General features: G+C 35.7%; 1 protein-coding gene across 1 annotated transcript in view; it reads right to left on the reverse strand.

Moving 5' to 3' along the window:
- The window catches only part of LOC132154122 (phospholipid phosphatase 2-like), a 23,346-nt gene extending 2,365 nt beyond the window's left edge, over positions 1-20,981 (reverse strand). Inside the window, exons 1-5 of the mRNA XM_059562745.1 lie at positions 20,726-20,981; positions 4,798-4,949; positions 2,933-3,195; positions 1,678-1,735; positions 987-1,163 (exon numbers count right to left, since the gene is read on the reverse strand). Of these exons, the coding sequence (XP_059418728.1) occupies positions 987-1,163; positions 1,678-1,735; positions 2,933-3,195; positions 4,798-4,949; positions 20,726-20,789 (714 nt within the window). The 5' untranslated portion in view covers positions 20,790-20,981. The remainder of the gene's footprint in view (positions 1-986; positions 1,164-1,677; positions 1,736-2,932; positions 3,196-4,797; positions 4,950-20,725) is intronic.
- Between the last annotated feature and the right edge of the window lie 170 nt (positions 20,982-21,151).

Genomic DNA, 21,151 nt, shown 5'->3' on the forward strand with positions numbered 1-21,151 from the left:
TTGGGGTGTCATGTCATCTGCTGGTGTTGGTCCACTGTGTTTTCTGAGGTCCAAGGTTAACGCAGCCGTATACCAGGAAGTTTTAGTGCACTTCATGCTTCCTGCTGCTGACCAACTTCATGGAGATGCAGATTTCATTTTCCAACAGGACTTGACCCCTGCACACAGTGCCAAAGCTACCAGTACATGGTTTAGGGACCATGGTATCCCTGTTCTTAATTGGCCAGCAAACTCGCCTTACCTTAACCCCATAGAAAATCTATGGGGTATTGTGAAGAGGAAGATGCGATATGCCAGACCCAACAATGCAGAAGAGCTGAAGGCCACTATCAGAGCAACCTGGGCTCTCATAACACCTGAGCAGAGCCACAGACTGATCGACTCCATGCCACGCCGCATTGCTGCAGTAATTCAGACAAAAGAGCCCCGACTAAGTATTGAGTGCTGTACATGCTCATACTTTTCATGTTCATACTTTTCAGTTGGCTAAGATTTATAAAAATCCTTAAAAAAAAAAAGTAATATTCTAATTTTCTGAGATACTGAATTTGGGATTTTCCTTAGTTGTCAGTTATAATCATCAAAATTAAAAGAAATAAACATTTGAAATATATCAGTCTGTGTGTAATGAATGAAGTTAATATACAAGTTTCACTTTTTGAATGGAATTAGTGAAATAAGTAAACTTTTTGACGATATTCTAATTATATAACCAGCACCTGTATATATATTCTCCATCCAAATTCTTTGAAAATTACTGTAACATGGAGGACATTTTTTTGTATATTTATATACTTACACATTATTATTTTTCCAGTATTTTTTTGTTTAAATTGGGCTTAATCATGGACATAATTTCACAATGCAAAAAAAAAAAAAAAAAAAAAAAAAGTAAAACGTACTCCCAATGTTTCTGAAACAGGATGTATTTTCTTTATATTCACACTATAATTTGTCCTTTATTTCATGAGATTCAGCTCACTCACCGTGAGGACTGCGACCAGCGCCCCTTGCAGGAGCCCCACGACCACATCGCTCCAGTGGTGCTTGTAGTCAGACACACGCGTGTATCCCACATAAATGGCAAAGGCCACCAGGAAGAACTGAATTGTGGGCCTGAGGAGGCGGGCCCACTTGGATGCCATACGTGCCTGGACATACAGCTACACAAAAAAACAAGAAAGGATTACACAATAAATTACACAATACTTTAAAAGAGAATATGGGAAGAAAATGGAAAATCAGTTTTGAGGGTTCAGTAGCAGGAAATTAAATGCAAAGTTATGGGAAAGCACCTTGTGTGAATATGACCTGACAACAACAGACACGTCTGAACAAGAGTGAAGCAACCAGAACACTATTAATTCTCCCTCATGTCACTGCAAACCTTATGCCTTTTTTCTTGTTTCGAACACTTCTTGAGAATTTTCAAAAAAGCAAACATGCTGTAAAGAGAAAAAGTCACAAGGGTTTGAAATAAAATGAGGGTGAGTAAATGATAATGGAGTTATAATTAGTGGGGCACTGCTCCTTTAAGCACCGTACACTGTCTTGATTTAAAGTTGGAGACTGGGAATGTTTGCGGTCTCAGTGGTGCTTCCTGTTGCTCTGAGTGCTCTTCTTTATCTGTCTGTGTCAGCATGATAGCAGGAGAGGAAGACAACTGTGACAACTCACCGCCAGAAACAACATGCAGTACATCCCGAAGGAGGAGTGACCGGAGTAGAACGACAGCCTGGCACAGCACAGTCCACGGAGGAAGGGCAGACCGGACAGATACAAGACAATGACATAAGGACAAGGGAAAAGGAATCATTTAGAATGACACATTTATGGGTCATTCTTCACTTTCATACTGTTTCATCAGTGTTAAAATATTTATTGCATATTCATAACAACTTTGCAACAGCAAGTGCCTTTTGGTATGATGTGCGATGATGTGAATTTTTACTGATTGGTTTTGTAATAATACTTAAACCTAAACCTACAAACTTTAAAGGGATAGTTCAACCAAAAAAGAAAAATTCTGTCATTAGTTACTCTGAGATAATCAGTTTAGTGATGTGTGTAAAAATCTTTAAGAATAACATTTTTGAATTCAAAATTCAAAATTTGATCTTTGATCTTCATTATAACAGCAATATTAATAACAGCAATTCTAGGTCAAAAGTGTTATGTATTATTCAATATATTTTATTATTTTAATATAATTATATAATAATTATAATTATTAATTTATTATATTTATTATAGTATTTATAATTTAAAAAAATATTTTCAGATTTTATTTTCTTCATTTAAGCAAGTCTAAGTAATTTTGTTATATGTTGTTGTCATTTTTCCTTTTTTTCATCTAATATTTATATTTTATTTTATTTCATCATTATTTCAATTACCAAAAACATTTTTTAAATAGTTTTAGTTAACAATAACAACACTGCGTGGAATGAAGTATAATTAAATAATTATAAAGAATTTTTAATTTAAAAAAATTATATAAATAAAAAATATAAATAAAATAAGTAAATAGACAAAAAAAAATTTAAATAGATTTTAATCTATACTTTAAAAGGGAAATGATTACAATAATAATAATAATAATACTAATACATTTAAAATCATAATAAAAAAAATTCACCTTATTGACAAATCAGCATTACAGGACTCAAATATATCCTTACAGAAATAAAAAGTACTACAAAGTTTCTAGTGCGTGTACAAATCTATTATTATTTCAGGTCTCATGAGGACACGAGGCCTTTGAGAACTCAAGTAAGACATTTGGACTGTAAAGGTCAAAGCCTAAGAAAGCACAAATGTACTGGTCAGACAGGAAGTGTAACAACAGGTGACAAATAAAAACAAATACAGGAAGTGAGGTTAGCGGTTTACGACCTCTTTCACTGGCCCTTCCTGTCCTCTGCTTCTGTACCTGGATTCGGTCACATTGTGACGGCTTCCCGTGCAGTTGATCACCAGAACGTAGCCCTCGCACACTTCTGGAGCACACACCGCCATGAAGTTGGGCCGCAAGCGTCCGATGGTGTACTTGGCCATATCGGTCAGAGACTGGCTCACACATGCGCCGAACAGAAACGTCCCCACCACTTTATAGAGCGCCGCGGCGTACTGGTTAAAGTTCGAATTGGAGTGGAGACGTTTGGTGTAGACCAGGTAGGCCTCTCCGGAAATGATCTGCAAGTGAGACAACAGCACAATGTTTAGGTTTAAGGTTTCTTAGGGTGAATGAGTAAAACACTTCAAAATAAAGGTTCTTCATTAGTATCTATAGTTCCATGAAAAAAAAAATACATTCATATTCATGGATGGAAAATCAATTCTATCCCACAAAATGTTCTTCACACTCTTAAGAATAAAGCTTCTTTATTGGCATTGATGGTTGCATGAAGAGCCTTGAAAATCCATTGAATCTTTCCATTTTACAGAATGTTCTTTATATTGGAAAACGGTTCTTTAGATTATTTAAATATTCTTTATACTGAGAAAAAGTGGGAAAAATTGCAATAGCTCATACATTTTGAATCAATTTCTTATGAACCTATGTGTTATGTAACATGCTTTTGAATTTCCATTGTGTATCTTGTCTATGTGTTAGATAAAGATTCGTTCTTAGTAATGAGAGTAAATGAAAGTCAGAGTATGAGTCTGTGTGATTTAGATGACTCATGTTTTGAATTGCATTCTCACTGATGAATCATGTTGAACTAATCACAATGTTCTTTCAGAAAATGTGGACAATACCGAACCAACCTCTATGTTTTTGCAACCAAATTACGCCATAGAAAATTCATTTCAGAATGAACGCTACTGGTTGGTTCTCAAAAGTAGTTCAACATCAAATCATTTTAGCCAGTTATGATGAAACTAAAATGAATAGTTCACACAAAAATATGATTTCTGTGGTTATATATTCACCCTCATGTTTGGTACATAAAGGTAAATATGTGGTCACTTTGAACTGAAGTTACATCTGTCAGTCAACAAAAGTAGCTCCTACTGAATTGTGCGCTACATTCTAACAAATTCACACAATAGCTCTGTGTGAGGAAAAAAGAAAATCTTCCTCTTCAGTGAACCAATAACATGATTCAAAGAGTTGAACTCATGAAACAATTCAATTCTTTTGGTCTTCTAGATTTATGGTACATTTTTTTTTTTTTGGAGCTGTTCTTTCCAACATAGGCTCTGATTTCCAACAAATGCATCAAGATGTTTTGTTTCTTCTGGCCATATTACCATAATCTATAATATTGATTTCTCCAGAAATATGCATGTCAAGCATCATTTACAAGTGAAAACATTCCAAAACGGTTCTTAACAAATATGTAGGAGGATTTTGATGTGTGAGAACAACAGGAAAGCATTAGGAAGGAAGCATTATTATGAATTATGTACTTATATTTTGGCCTTAAGCAAAGGTTTGAAGTTCTTAATCATGGATTTGTTTCTTACAGTTAATACAGCCATTCACATCTCGTGCTATTAACTGATGGACTGGAGTGCTGTGGATCACTTGTGGACTATTGTGAGGTTTTTATCATCCGTTTGGACTCTCATTTTGACGGCACCCGTTCACTGCAGAGAATCTATTGCTGAGCGAGTGATGGAATGCTACATTTCTCCAAATTTGATGAAGAACAAACTCATCTACATCTTGGACGGCCTGAGGGTGAGTACATTTCTTATTCATTTCAAATGGAAAAGATAATGTGATACATTATTGGGTGGACTATTCATTTAAGGGTTTGCTCAGCTGATTGAATGGTGGAGACTCACGATAATGATGGAGCAGGGAATGGTAACGGCCGCCATCATTTTGTGAGAGATGGTGTCTGGTCTGTAGGGATAATGGATGGTCTTGTCATCACAGTAAACGCCACGCTGGTACGGCTGGAACCTGATGGTCAATATGATGAACGGCATCGCCACTGAAACACAAACAACAGTGTTATTATTGGCCTCTGATGGCTGGCTTGGTAACACACATCAAATCAAATCAAATAATCTAGTGCATGTCTTTTGTTGAACAAAAAGAAAAATGCTTTTATAATAGGAAACAGAGAACATGCACGTTCATCAGTATTTCTGTGACGCATACAGATATGAATATGAAATCTGAAACAGCTAGTGTGCAACACGTCAGAAGGATTTCCATATCAAGAGACAAAGACAAACGCAATGCTGGATAATCCGGACACAGGAAGTCAGTGGGAATTATCGACAGGGTCAAGGCACCAGATGTGATTTCAACAGATGCCCACAACAGTATCTAGTAACCAGGAAAACATTGATTTATGGCTCCAACGTGTGGAATTCCACTATCTTTTCTATCTGAAGTCATGAGAACCAGGAGAGGAAATATTTATAAACCCTAGCAGTTTCTCAAAGCCTGAATATTCCACACAGCGCTTTTTCCCCATAGAACAGCGAAGATGCCACTCAGATTTATCACGGACTGTCGAGGGAAAATAACTCAGAGTAAAATATTTTTACTTCATCTCAGAAATTCATAGACATATTTTCTATACCCAAAGCCATGGTAACTTTCCCAGGATCAAGACCTTGGAGTCCAGTCATTTATTATATTACTTGGACCCACACACAATTACTGAAGCAAATGTACTTAACCGAAAACAATATTTTTAGGCAATTGTGCTATAGATTTATGAAGCACTATTTTAAACACAAAGGTAATTCAAAGTGCTTTACAAGAGCATAAAAAAGGATGGATGCGAGAAAGCAAAAACATTTAAACATTAAAAACATTCTAAAATCATTTAAAAATATAAAATGAATTGGAAAATTGTATTATAAATAAACAAATATAAACAATTAAAAAACTAAGCTCTTGAGAAAATAAATTCAATTAAAACAATTAATTTAAAATGTTTTTAAAATGTAAATAAAATGCAAATAGAATTATAAAATATTGTAACATTTGAGTGAAAACTCTAGGATCATTTGTTTGCAAATTTCACTTCACATTCAGAAGTATTTAAGTACTTTCATAACTACTAAATGTTTGTGTCAGAGAATGCAATTTTGGGGTTTTAGTAAATTATCTTATGGCTCTTATATTTAAAATAATTATTTATTAAAATGGATAGTTCACCCAAAAATGAAAATTATGTCACCATTCACTAATTCCCTCATGCTGTTCCAGTCCATATGGATTTTTCTTTCTTCTGTTGAACATAATATTATTGAACATAATAGTATTTTAAAGAAAGTGGTTGATGGTCCCCATTGACTTGCATAGTATTTTTTTTTCTTTTCATTTTCTTTTTTTGGGCAAACTATCAATTTAAGAAGGATTTGGGGATTTAAGAAGCATTGTTAGGTCATCTGTGCACCCATAATCTATTTCCAACAAGAAAAAAATCCCATTTTAGTTCCAACAAGAAATCCCAGGTTGTGTTGGGCAAGCAAGCATTGTTTTCAGACATAAAAAAACACAAGCTTTTTCTTGCACAAAAGGAAATGTCCATAAACCCAGACAGGGCTGTAAAAAGCAAGAAAAAAAATGGTTCTACATTCATAACATTGACAATGGCACCAGCAGACATTTTAACAATGACTTTGACTGCAAAGCTGTCTTTTTAAATGGATGCAAGGAGATGACAATGAGCTTTGGGGGTCGTCTGTTGGGAACTCATAAAAGTTTAATTAGAACTTTACTGTGCCAATGAAGGCAGAGTCATCAGTTACCATAAACCTACAGTAGCTGTTTACTGCCTACATAAGCAGCTGCCATGTGAGTTCATTTATACATGCACTACCAGACAAAAGTTTGTAATACTTAAGATTTGTATTTGATTTAAAAGAAGTCTCTTATGCTCACCAAAGCTGCATTTATTTGATCATAAATGCATGAAAAGTAATAATATTGTATTATAGTTTTAAATAAGTGTTTTCCATTTGAATAGATGTTAAAATGTGATTTATTCTCGTGAAGCAAAGCTGAATTTTCAGCAGCATTACTCCAGTCTTCAGTGTAACATGTTCAGAAATCATTCTAATATGCTGCTCAAGAAACATTTCTGATTATTATCAATGTTGAAAATAGTTCATATTTTTGTGAAATCCATGATACATTTTTTTCAGGATTTTTTAAGAACTGTTTCAAAATTGATCATGTGATACTGAAGACTGGAGTAATAATACTGAAAATTCAGCTTTGCATCACAGGAATAAAACACTTAAAAAAAAAATAGAAAATAGGTATTAAAAAAAAAATCCACAATATTACTGTCCTTACTATGTTTTCCTTCAAATAAATGTAGACTTGGTGAGTATGAGAGATTTCTTTCAAAAATGTTTGATTGTTTTATTTATTCCAAACTTTGACCGGTAGTGTATATAAAGAAACACTGATAACTCATGGTGAATTAGACTTCCAGGCTAGTATTTTAGAAAGCAGCATAACCAGACTTTCACTAGGAGTGTTCGTAACATGCTTCTTACGTAGTTCACTAGATTTTAGACCAGAGCCACATTCTGACTCAGACTGATAACATTCAACTGAGTTATGAAAGGTCGGAACCTTAAGTTTCAGTAATGCAGCCCTTGATTTAATCAAGTTAAATGTTACTTCACACGAGACTCTCAAATCATGTGTGTCAAGGTAAAACTTCCCATTAAGAACACAACCGTCCACTACTACAGGATATTCAGAGCCTTAAAGATTCACAAAGGCAGGTAAACTGTCTTTATCAGATCTCTATCTGAATGTCAAGACTGTAAAAACACATAGAAACAACCTTTAACCTCATCTCAAAGTATTTTCTCTCCCTTCCTTCTTTTCATTATCTGCCTTTTGCACATCTAACACTTCCTTCTTGTTTGAAGAGACCGTATAATTTGGCTTTCCTCAGTTTAAAAAATTCCCGTCATCTACAGCAAAACCTTCCACCATTATAACAAGTTCAAGATGAAGATAACTAAGATGAGGGAAACCTGTTTGAAAGCAGTCATTCTTTTTCCATTTCCTTTTGTTGAGGTGATAAAATGTGTTTAGTTCAGGCAACAGCCTTTCATTTATTTCCAAACCTTACATACACATTACGATAGCACTTACTCACGTAAAGCGATATAGACTATTTAGCAAATCTCAACTGCATGACTGCCTTTATTGTCGCGTAATTTAACTATATTATCGCTCATAACGAAAGCATTAAATTTGAACATAAATTCACATTAAATACAGTCAAATAAATAAACAAACAAATTTGATATATTACATCATTTTTTAAATCAGTTTACTGAAAACTAACCATCCAAACAAAATCATTTACTTAAAAGAAACTTGTTTGCGTGCTTGCTTGCTTGTAAGGCCATGTCCAAAACAAAATACAATTCAAAACAATCAAAATATAAATGAATTAACCTATATAAAACAACCAGTGTTTACTATTGTTAAAGGGTTACATCGAGGTGTTTTTACAACAAATTATAAAAAGTGCAAATATAAAAAACTTAGCATACAACCTTCAATAAAAAGAAGGCATAATATGCACTAACCATGGTACATGTAGACATTTCTAGAGCAACTCTGATATTTAGCATGAAGGGTCTAAATGTCAGCATGGGAAAGAGAACTAAAATTCTTCAAGTAGCGTCTATTCTTCCTTTTGCACCCTGATGGTTAATGTAATATGGTTGAGCAGTCTTAGATCGGCACGTTCACTCTTACAGCTCATGCTGAATACTGGTTTAACCTGAGGGATGTGAAACTTTCAGAGAAGATCACTGATGCAGTTTAGAGAACTGAGATACGAGAGCTAAAGATTTCAAACTGAAGACTTTAGAAATAAATGGTGGGATTTGATGGAGAACTGCAGTCAGATGGCAGAGTTCAAGCGTTTGGCTTTTAATAAGAGTGCATGTGCAGGCAACTCAGAGGAGGCGGATCGCAGCACGCTCAGACTGGACAAACTACTTGTCATTTCAACTAGAGGCAAACTACACTCTAAAAGATGATATGATACAAAACAAAAACCATTGCACAGCCATTACACCACGGTACATTTATTTTCTACCACAGCTCCACAGGGCTAATGGTTCCTAAATGTCCAGCACGAATATATGTGTGTGTGTGTGTGGGGCATACACATATTTTGTTTGGAGGAACATGCCAGCCACATGAGGCCATGATGGCAAACAAAACGTCCAAGAGAACCAGAGCACTTCAAAATGTCAACAAATGAGGACATTCGGCTTACAGAAGTATCTTTGTGGCATCAGGAAATGTCTGTCTAGTAGAAGAAAGACAGGTTCCTGTCTTGCCATCTGAACAGGTGTCTCACCTCATTTGTCCTTTGTGTGTGTGTGTTTAATGTCACCTGAAACAAAAATGCACCAGATGGGATCTTTTTAAAATTTCTGGACTTTTCTCCTAAACTACTTTGTGAAGGAACGGTGATCCAGCTAAATACAACTAAATTCCCACTTGTGTCCACACTTAAATCTCCGGGTTTAACCACAGGTCAGAGTTAGTCATTAATGGGGGAGATCACCCAAAATGACATTTTCATACTGTAGATGAGTTTGTTTCTTCATGGGAAAAATTTTGGAGAATTGTAGCACTCCATCACTTGCTCACTAATGGATCCTCTGCAGTGAATGGGTGCCGTCAGAATAAGAGTCCAAACAGCTGACTGAAACATCTATCTGTTCCTATGAAGAAACAAACTCATTTACATCTTCGATGGCCTGAAGAGGAGAACCTTTTCATTGAATGTTCATTTTTAGGTGAACTATTCATTAAATGGTATAAAGTCCTCATGCTGCATTAAAATACTGCTAACTGTTTAGGCTAATTAGAATGCAGTGCATACTTGTAATGCATTATGATTGGCATTCTGATAATGCATGCATGGAAAATCAAGGAATCACATTCCTGCATCCAGTTTTGGTTCTTGGTTCTTTAACATTTATAATGAGGATGGTATGATGGAAATTTTAGTCCACACATTATTCTTGGCTAAAACACACTGTAAAATGCATCCAGATGAAATGTAGCTTACACAAAACAAAACACACCTCACATGTCTTTTCAATCTGAACATGATATGGGCATCTCAAGTCATTTACTGTAAGAGGATGATTCTGAACTCAGAACATGCATATGTTTTAACTGTACTCTTTCCACAGAGAGAAATAAAACATGTCCATTCACATTACATGCTTTGTGGAAGTCAAGATAAACATATTTTGCTTTTTCAGGATTCTTTGAGGTATAGAATGAACAGCATGTATTTGGAACAGAAATATTTTGTAACATTATAAATGTCCTTTTTAATCAATTTAATGCATATAAAAATTAAAAATCGTATTGACCTCAAACTTTTGAATGTGTTTGAATACTTGTGTAAATTCTTTGTTTCTGGCATAGAAGTTATTGCTTGTTATTTCTGTATGTCTTGTAATGAAATCAGTCCCTCCAACTCCAGTCGGGGACTTTATCAAAATATTCTCAAACTGTCAGTAAATTTATCTAAATGTCATTCCTGCAAACAAAACAAACGGCCCTCCTCTGTAATCACAAGAGATTAGCTTGTTTCTTATTTGCTGCAGTGGTTTGTCCTGAAGGTCAGGGACGCACTGAGTTCCCGTAAGTCCTCCCCGGAGAGCAAAACTCACACACAGCTCTGGCCATATAGTGGACCGACTGCATGGCAGGCATATTTTGAGGTTATTACAGTGCCGAGTGATCGGGAGCTAAGCCAAAGGATCCTTCTCGCTCTCGTGGGTTCCAACTCACAGAATAAGAAGTGCTATTGTATTAGGGCCTATCGCAATGTCATGAGGTCCTCGTGTTTCAGACAGGATGAAAAAACAGCCAAGAATTGACAATTGGACAGAGTTTGCTATCCTTGTGGCCTTTGACTCTGTTCTGCGTTTCCCATGGCCAGAGAAATTTGAAATTATACAAGTTATTGGTCTTCCCAGGCTCAACAAAGCCAAAATACACAGCATATCACAATAGTATCCATGTTCAACAGCAGCCAAAGATAACTTTTTTTAAAAGACAGCTGTTCAGGTCTCAAATTTAAGAGAACTCGTTTTCTTTCACAATCGCTTGAAGAATGTGGCTGCATTCAGCCAAAATGAAGGTTTTACAATGATGGAAAACTATAGAGAATGTGCTGCCACGCTGGAATGAAAAAGAGATATGACAACATTTCAAAAGTAATGCTGGCTGAGACAGAGATGATAAAAATCTTCCGGAAGATTGCAAAAAACGATGAGCCATGACTGAAGCGATTCACTTTTAATTCATTGAACATTTTGGAATATCTTTGATTTAATAAACACTAGGTTTAATGAAGTTTTCTTTTTTTTCCTAAATAAATTTTTGTTCAGGAAGGATGCACTGAGCAAATTAATCAAAAGTGAGAGTAAAGAAATTTAGAATGTTCTTTCAGACTTTTATTCATTTAAACAAATCCTGAAAATGTAAAAAGGATCATGGTTTTCATAAAAATATGAAGCAGCACAACTGTTTCAACACTGATAATAATCAGGAATGTTTCTTGAGCAGAAAATCAGTATATTAGAATGATTTCTGAAGGATCATGTGACACTGAAGACTGGAGGAATGAAGCAAAATTAAAGAACAATTACCTGACAACATTTAAGAGACAAGCAGAAAGAAGAGCTGAGGTCAACACTCATCATACACTATTATGAACCCTATGGAAGATTTTCTGCTGGCTATTCAATGCCAATTTACAGTCTTTAACATTTGCATATTTCATTAGTAGTTAGCCAAACCCCAAAGCACTTCTCAATGAACTTTAGGATCGGACATGCTGAGAGGGTCAATCTGTGTGACTTCCATCATGCTGACACACTGAGCAACTAACAGACACCCTTCAGAGTCTCTAGTCTGCACCAATCAGAGACAAGGGTTTTAAAAGGGGTCACTAAACAACAAACATTGATCAGTGTCCCTGAATAAATATTAGCCATTTTGCAACTGTTGTTTAGCAAGAAGAAAAAAAGCTGTGAGGCTGAGACCCGCTTCAGCACAGTTTAGACCGGATGAAACAAACTTAAAAAACATTTCACTTCTGCTGTTTCAAAGAGAGAGGACTGAGTGAAAGATGATAATGGAGAGGAAATCTTTCAGGATTACTGCATAAGAAACTGCATTCACAAAGAGCGAGCAAAAAATACAGTTAAAACTGTAATATTGTGAAATACCATTAGAATTTAAAACAGTTTTCTATTTGAATATATTAAAACATTTATTTATGTGATCAATGCTGAATTTTCAGTTTTTGAGTCACATGATCTTTCAGAAATCATTCTAATATGCTGATTTGCTACTCAAGAAAGATTTCTGATTATTATCAATGTTGAAAACAGTATTTGGTTTTGTGGAAACCCTCATATTTTCATGATTCTTTGATGAAAAAGAAATATTTATTTGAAAAAGAAATCTTTAATAACATTAAAAATGTCTTTACTAACTTTTTGATCAATTTAATGCCTCCTTGCTGCACAAAGTCAGTAATTTCTTTACAATAGTCATAAAAATAAAATACGATAAATTGAAAAAAAAAATAGAAAAAGAGGAACAATTTTGAACATTAAACATTTTTTATATATAAATTTATTCAGTTCTCACCTTTGAAACTGCAGGGCTCTTCATCATAACAAACACAACAAAAAGATAACAACTATACACCCCCAAAACCATATTAATAAACACCCGATAGAAACGTCAGATCAACCTTAGAAACACTGTCGTTTGCCAAAAGAAGTTCCAATTTAAACCAAAGACACACAAACCGTCTAATTTCAGTACCTTTTAAATTTACACAAATAACTTTCTATCCCAGGTCTTTAGAAGACCATCTACTGTACATTCTGATGCTTTAAAGAACCTAGAAACCAAAACACTGATCAACAGAACTTGTAATGAGACCTCAAGAACATCTTTGAAACTAAAGTTCTGTAAAGAATCTTCAGGACTCAGGAGAACTGTATTCAATAGCACTGTTCCAACATTTTAACTTGAGCTTTCTGAACACCTGCGCTATGATGTTTTAAAATTCTGTCTCCACAGGACGCTCACTAGGTTTAAGAACAGAACTAGTTCCTCAACAGTTAGATTCAAACGTTCCTTTCAGTTCTTGAACTGCTCACGCGTGTGTGTGAGAGTGAGAGTGAAAGTGTATGTGTGTGTGTGAGTAATACTGTGGTATGTGTTCACAGAACTTGGCGTTAAACCTGACACATCTACTCCACACAGGAAAGGACAGAGCCCCTTCCCTCTTCCAATCCTCCTTTCTTTCCCTCCTTACCTCATCCTGTTCCTTTCTTTCTTTCCCTCATCTCCAAATATCACCACCCACATTTCTCCCGCTCTCTTCTGGTCCCTCGTTCAATCTGTCATGTGGTGTGTGGTTTTGTTTCATGCATTCCGAATGTTCAGCAGAGTGAAGTCAGACTGATTATCAGATTCATTCAAACTACTAAACAAGACACACACACACATGCACACACACAAAAACACAGGTTCTTTAACCTCTTTAACATGCATTCTATATGACACATTCATGTACTTCTGTGATGTCAGCTGGTCTAGCTGGCTAGTTTTAAAATTGTTTTGGCCATTTGTTAGCCTGAGAAACAAGCTGTCTAACTAGCTAAAAATCAGTTTGGTCAGGCTAGGAAATCGGTTAATACTTGTTAACCAGCTTAAGCTAGTTTAATCAGTTCTTTTAGCAGGGAGTTTGTAGTATTTGAGAGAAACGACCACATCTTGAGATCACAAATTCCTTTGCTATGAACTATTCACATTAGCTTTGTTAACAAGTTCACATCTTACTAAATTCATCATCTTCAAATGGACTTTTACTTAAAGGAACACTCCACTTAAAAAAAAAAGGCTCATTTTCCAATTCCTCTAGAGTTAAACAGATGAGTTTTACCGTTTTCGAATCCATTCAGCCGATCTCTGGGTCTGGCGGTAGCACTATAGCATACTATCTGATTAGACTGTTAGCATTGACTTGATAGCTGTTAACTTGACTCTTCTGTAGTTACATCATGCACTAAGACTGATGGAAAATGAAAAGTTGTGATTTTCTAGGCTGATATGGCTGGGAACTATAGTCTTATTCCAGCGTGATAATCAAGGAACTTTGCTGCTGTACCATGGGTGCAGCAGGCGCAGTGATAGGTTTACACAAAAATAAGAAGCAGCACAACAGTTTTTAACATTGATAATAATCAGAAATGTTTCTTGAGCAGCAAATCAGCATATTATTCTGATTTTTGAAGATCATGTGACACTGAAGACTGGAGTAATGATGCTGAAAATTCAGCTGCGCATCACAGGAATAAATTACCCTTTTAATATATATTTAAATATGAAACATTTATTTTGGATTGTAATAATATTTAACAAAATTAACATTGTTTAACATTATTTTTTCTTTTTTTTTATTAAAATAACTGATACCTTGTTGAGCATAAGAGCAAAACATTAAAAAATCTTACCAAACTCAAACTTGTATTTTTCATGTAATCAGAACTAACTATTTACTTCCTTAAAACCTGTTCCTGGTCTTACTGTGTACGATTCATTAGTGTAAAGAGTTTTTTGCAAAAAGGATGCATGGATGTACACTTCAGAAATATGGAGATAATACACCATCTGAGCACCTTTGACAATCTATTTTTAACATACTATACTATACTATAATGCAGGAATCTTAATTCTGTAAACTTAATATAGTATTAGTGCACAATTTGGAATGGAGCCACTGAACTGCATGACACGACAAACCAGAAGCCTTCCAGTATGTACTATTATTTTATCATTTGTCGGTTATTTTTGCCCACAAACATACTGTAATTGCTTGAACATTTAAATGAGGAAATATGGGCATCTGTGAAGAATATGAACTGATCTGCAGACTTGCACAGATGTAGGGAGGGGAAATTGAAGCATGGCTTAAAAGTAAAGGAAGGAAAGCATCTGATAAGAATTAAAGACGGAGCCTCTAATCGCACAGCACAACAGTTTCTTTGAAAATCAGAGGATTTTGTTTAAATCAGTTTGGCATGTTTTATGATGTTATCTGGCCGGGCCGTCTCAAACTAATTCAGAGAGAAGAGAACAAAACACTCCAAATCAAATGTTAGGAGCTTGCCCTCACTGCTCAGCCTCATGTGTATAAAATAAAACTAAACATTTGATTCAATATGCTGATGACAACTTGTACTGGACCATCCCGAACAAACCTTTCTCACAGATATTCACAGGGTGTATACAGAAGAGGAACAAACCTTCTCAGGCCCAGATCACTTTTTTTTAAAGTATTAAAGGGACCAGAAGAGAAAATTTAGTCACTACTTATTCTTACGTCATTCCAAAATTTTAAATGACCTTCTTTCTTCAGCAGAACGATATTTTAAAAGAAAGTCGCCCAGATTTGGAACAAAATGAGGGTATATTTTCTTCTAATCAAACTCTATAGTCCAGATAGCATTTCTTAAGGAGGCTTGGATGTATGTGAATTCTATACATACTTCAAGTAGATGTAGCATTTCCAATAAGTCAAAGAGAATCATGGGACATGGGAAACAGAGAGGCAAGAGAAGAGACTCAACCTCTGCATCCAGTGACGGACTTTACGAGCCAAACACTAAAACTGCTGATGCATCAAAGGAAAGAGGACATCAAGTCATAGAGAGGAAGCTTCAGTGCCATGAATCCCAGCACACTTCTCTTAAAAATAAAGCTTCTTTATTGGCATCTATGGTTCCATTAAGAACCTTTAACATCCATGGAATCTTTCCATTCCACAAAAGGTTCTTTATATAGTGGGGAAAAAGTACCATGTGTTTTTAAGAACTATTCATTGAAAGGTTCTTTTGGGAACCCAAAATGGTTCTTCTATTACATCGCAGTGAAAACCCCCTTTATTTTCAGAGTGAGGCTTTAATGGAAGATTCAGGATTTGAAATCTGATATTTTGTCTTCCAGTTTCAGTAGGTTCAGAGGTTTTGAGGGGTGTGGACGTCTGAGAATTTACTCAAATGTCACAAACAATGCCAAATGCCAATCCAACCGCTACAGATTTTCCACTACCAAATCCCACAAAGGCCTACAAATGAGCCGTGAACTAGAATAGAAAGGCTGGTATAGCAGAGATAAACCATATTCATGGATTATTAGCACCTGAGCTGGGCTACAAATCAATTTTCCTGCCAAAAATGAAAAATATCCTTCTGATCTGAAGGGAGAAATTTCCACATACATCTCCTATTTCGGAAATTTAATAGTCCAGTCCCAGATATCTAGATTTTGCTCAGATCTATGGATGCATGATTTGGGGATTTAGGTATGTAGATAAAAAAAAATTAAAATAAAATAAAAACTCACACCAGGTTTCTGTGCTTGTTTGTAGGGCTTCACAATTTGGCAAACAAATGTTGTAATTATACATCAATATATTTTTTTTTGTTGTTTTAATATTTTATGTACTACATAATTATTATTATTATTATATGGAATAATAAAACAAGAAATATTACAATTACTATTACACTAAAAAAATATACATTTTATTTTAATCATTTTAAAAAATATTTTTACAGTACTGTAAAATTACAATACCAATATTATCGCCGTCATAATGTCTTGATTTTCAAAAGCTAAAGCTTTTATTTTTGTGGAAAGCTGTATGGTTTATAAGTACTTCTTATTTTAAATTTGGGACGATCGTGTTATGTCCATCTGAGACTCTGAAACAAGCAGCACATATATTGATTTAATTAAATCTCACTAAGCCATATCACAATTTTATTTCTATTAATTGTGCAGCCCTACTTCAATTTAAGTATACAATGGTTTTTTTTAATTAAACTGCACACAGTCCGCATAACCAGACACATGCACAAATATTTGCAGTGGTCTGGACAGATGTGTAAATGGGGATGAGCACATCTCCGGTATTGACAGCAGAGAATAGTGTGAAACTCTCCTGAAGCTGAACTTGCACAGACCTGATTCTACAGCAAGCCCTGACATGCAGAGTCGCATCACAATTACAGATGCAAACTGCACAGCAAGAACGCACAGACAAACAAGCATGGGATTCATTGCTTTGGCGCACATTGTTTGACTTTGTCTTTCCTGTCAGTGCATGTTGATGTCTTCCCACTGAAAGGCACAGGTGGGCTTTACCTGTAAGACACACCCACACTGACAGGAAATGTCCTTTACACAATCAGCTCTGCTCTCTAAATAGAAATTTGTCTTGTTTACGCTTGTTTTAAGGTAATAGTTCCCCCAAAATGTTTAATTTTGTTGTTATTTATTCAAATAAGAGAAATACATAAATAAATAATAATAAAGACTAAAACTGCAGCCAGCAGTATGGTTCTGGAAGCAAAAAAATTATAATCACATTAATTGTCTCTGCATGGGAATTAATTTTTAACAATAACTTACCTATAATGACATACCTTTTTTGAGCTACAAGGTTGATCATTTATGGTAAATGCTTTCGTTGAAGCCGTCAGTCTGCATTATTTCAACAGGTTTTTTCCTGCAATAGAGTATTATGAGGCAGCCGCATCCTTTTAATTTTGTGCCGCTGTTGATATTTCACTCATATTATGTGTTCATAACCAGCCCTGTCTCTTCGGAAGACAAGGTTCCATTAAACTTCCTCATTCTGTTCTGTCCACAACAAACCCAGAGAAATGTTTCAACATGAAGCTAATAAACGTGCAATTACTATGGTATGTGGTTTGCATGTGATTTTCCTGAAATGTGGGGTATTTTCATAACAATAAAGAATGTTTACTTGAGGAATATTAATCAGGTGTAAAAATTAGCTTAGTAGAAAAGAGCCCCTTTTAGCTGTCATGCTGTATTTAAATTGATGTTCAACTGGTTTGTTTTTGTCCAATTTATCAGCTTTTTATAAACATTTTCTTCAATCATCTAATTATCAGAACACCTAAAATATATGGCATGTAAAAAGCCAGTTGAAGGGTGGTTAAAATATGTGCATATGATCAGGACGGACCACCTCTGCCTCATTTCCAACTTATTATAAATTTTTTGGGGAAAAATTAAAAAAATCTGCAAATAAATCTCTACCAATCAGAGTACCACAATGAGAAAAATCACATTCAAATAAATCATTAGATCCAGAAATCTTAGACTCGCTATGCTCTCAACTACTTAAATATTTTCATATATATCCACATTTTGCAATAAACATAAATATCTTGTTTCTATATACATATAATCAGTGTTTGGAATAACGGCGTTTAAAAGAACGGCGTTAGGTAACGACGTAATTTTTTCAGTAACGGGGTAATCTAACTAATTACTTTTCCCGTCGTTACAACGCCGTAAACGTTACTGAACGTTAAATGCGGTGCGTTACTATGCATTGATTTAATATGCAATCCGAACGCACCCCTGGCTCACACAGCGAGTGAGCAGGTGGGTTAATAACGAGATAAGCGATTATGATTGGCTGAGGCAGAGTCATGTGTTTCACACACGCGCCAGCAGCGCCAAACACACACAGTCACACACACGCAACAGCTACACAGAGATTCGCAGCAGCAGGAGAAATGGCGAGTCAGGAGCAATAAGATGAAAAGTTGGCATTTTCAAGGTGGAGATATAAGCACTACTTCAACTTCATTGTAGTCCAAGGCAAGAACGTGCATGTAATGTGTACATGTAATGTGTGACACACGCATCTACAAAGCTAGTGGCCAAAAACACTTTTCTTACAAAGAGTGCAGGATAAAACTCTTGCTGTCTGTTGACGTGCAATAAATCTCGAAAGTTATGTGCGAACACCTGTCTGTTCTACTTATTTCAACTGACTTGTGAAAACTGCTAAAAAAAATAAATAAATAAATTCTTTGACATTTAGCAACTTTTCTTTTTTTTTTTTTACACTAACGCAAATAGTTACTTTCCCTGGTAACGAGTTACTTTTATTATAGAGTAATTCAGTTACTAACTCAGTTACTTTTTGGAACAAGTAGTGAGTAACTATAACTAATTACTTTTTTAAAGTAACGTTCCCAACAGTGCATATAATACAACATATTTAATGGGATAGTCCCCCCAAAAATGAACAGTTAATGGTAGCCACTGACATTATTTTTTTTTCCTATACTATTGAAGTCAATGGCTACCGTCAGCCGCTTGGTTACGACATTCATCAAAATATCTTCTTTTGAGTTCTACAGAGAGAGAAAAACTCGTACAGGTTTGGAACAACTTGAGGTGAATAAATTATGAGAGAATTTTCATTTTTGGGTGAACTAAGATTTTGCTGTGTCAGCAGCTGTTAATGAACACTTCCTGGACGTAAATCTCACTCACGCTAAAGTGAACCAAGTGAGACCAATTTACAAATGTTCTTCACTCTGTGCTGAGTCATCTGGACAGACCACACAGATGAACTGGAGCATATACTGTATGAGCTGGAGTATGTAGACGCCATTGTTCACTTCAGCTATAATCATGCATTGATGGAGACACTCCTAAAGGTCGCCATTGTTACTGTGATATTTTATGCTTCAGAGGATACAGCTGAGTGCATCAGATAATGCTTGCATGGTTCAATTCACCGGTGTAACATTACAAGTGTTATTATGTGCTGCCTCAAAATAGCTAGTGGGGAAATATAAACCTGAATCTTCAAATCAAAGACATACCAGCATAGGCATATGAAAAGTAGAAGTGAGAAAAAGTGAGGAGAATATGTCATCCAGAGTTATGATTGCTACAATAGAACTAATCATTACGGAAATAAAGAGTGCCAGTTCTTTTGTAAGACTGATTCATTTGCAATAAAGCGCTGCTGCATGTGTGAACAAGCTCTGAACTTATGAAAAGCTCCATGGTGTAATGATTTATAAATAATTTTTTCAGAAGGTAAAATGACTGATTGATGAAACTCTAGTTTTGATGTAAACTGAATGATTCTACTGTATTTCTAGGTCACTAAACAAGTAAACAAACCAGTGACATTGATCATGTTACTCAAACTAATTTTCCTGCTTCCACCGAAGCTCAAGATGCTCTTTGGAACGACTGAAATCATGATCATCATGCCATAAATCATTTGTAATGAAAATGTTAGTATTAAGTTATGTCAAATAAATGCATTTTCAAAAGTGACCCCAGACTTTTGGACTCCACTGTATACCATGGTACTGAATGATTATCATATACCATTAACAGTATTACAAAGTAAAAACAAAAAAAAACCCAGCATGTAACCATCCTATAAATTAGTGAGGGAGTCCTGTCTGATTAGTGTCTGATTTCTTTTATCTTGGTCACATCCTTGGTATGTTTTTGTGATTTCTTCTTTTGTTGCTCTGGGATGAAATAAATAGTTGTCACTTAAGATACACTTGGGAGGAATGTTGCACTAGACCTATAAATTTAACACTTCAGGCAATATATTGCTCTGCATTTGCCTCATACAGTAAATATACTTAGGGTAAGGGTAAATTAGAGAGAGACAGTTTAACATCGACCTATACACACACACACGCACACACGCACGCACGCACACAGGTGGAGGATAAACACGCACGCACGCACGCACGCACATACAGGTGGATTTCACAATCATCTGATCAGATCATGTAAGACAGAAATGCAGATGTACCAAAAGATCAGACTTACCCACGAGCACACACAAGATATCCATCAGCACCATAAACAACTTGTTCTTCTTGAGGTCTGGCATGACCGTGATCTGCTCGGCTCTTCTGGGGTTGAATGAAACTCAAGTGACTCGTGTGATAGTCGATGTTCTTCCGGGTGTCCTGTCACCTGCGTTAAGGTGCGCTGATGATGTAACGCGTCCGCGCTCGCGCTGCTTATTTTGACGGACTCGAGTCAACTAAACGCGTGAGGAGTGTGAAGAATGAACCACTGACAGTTTGAACTGACTTAACTCGCCCAGGTACACGCCCACCGCTGACGTCATCCGTGTTCTATCTCGCGCTCACACTTACACAGACACGCACACTGTAGTTAGAGATATAATACAAGATTAACCCGTTCAGACTGGACTAGAAGACACTGACCATTGTGACGCGCAAGCTG

The sequence above is a fragment of the Carassius carassius genome, chromosome 12, assembly GCF_963082965.1.
Source record: "Carassius carassius chromosome 12, fCarCar2.1, whole genome shotgun sequence".
Taxonomy (NCBI): Eukaryota; Metazoa; Chordata; class Actinopteri; order Cypriniformes; family Cyprinidae; genus Carassius; species Carassius carassius.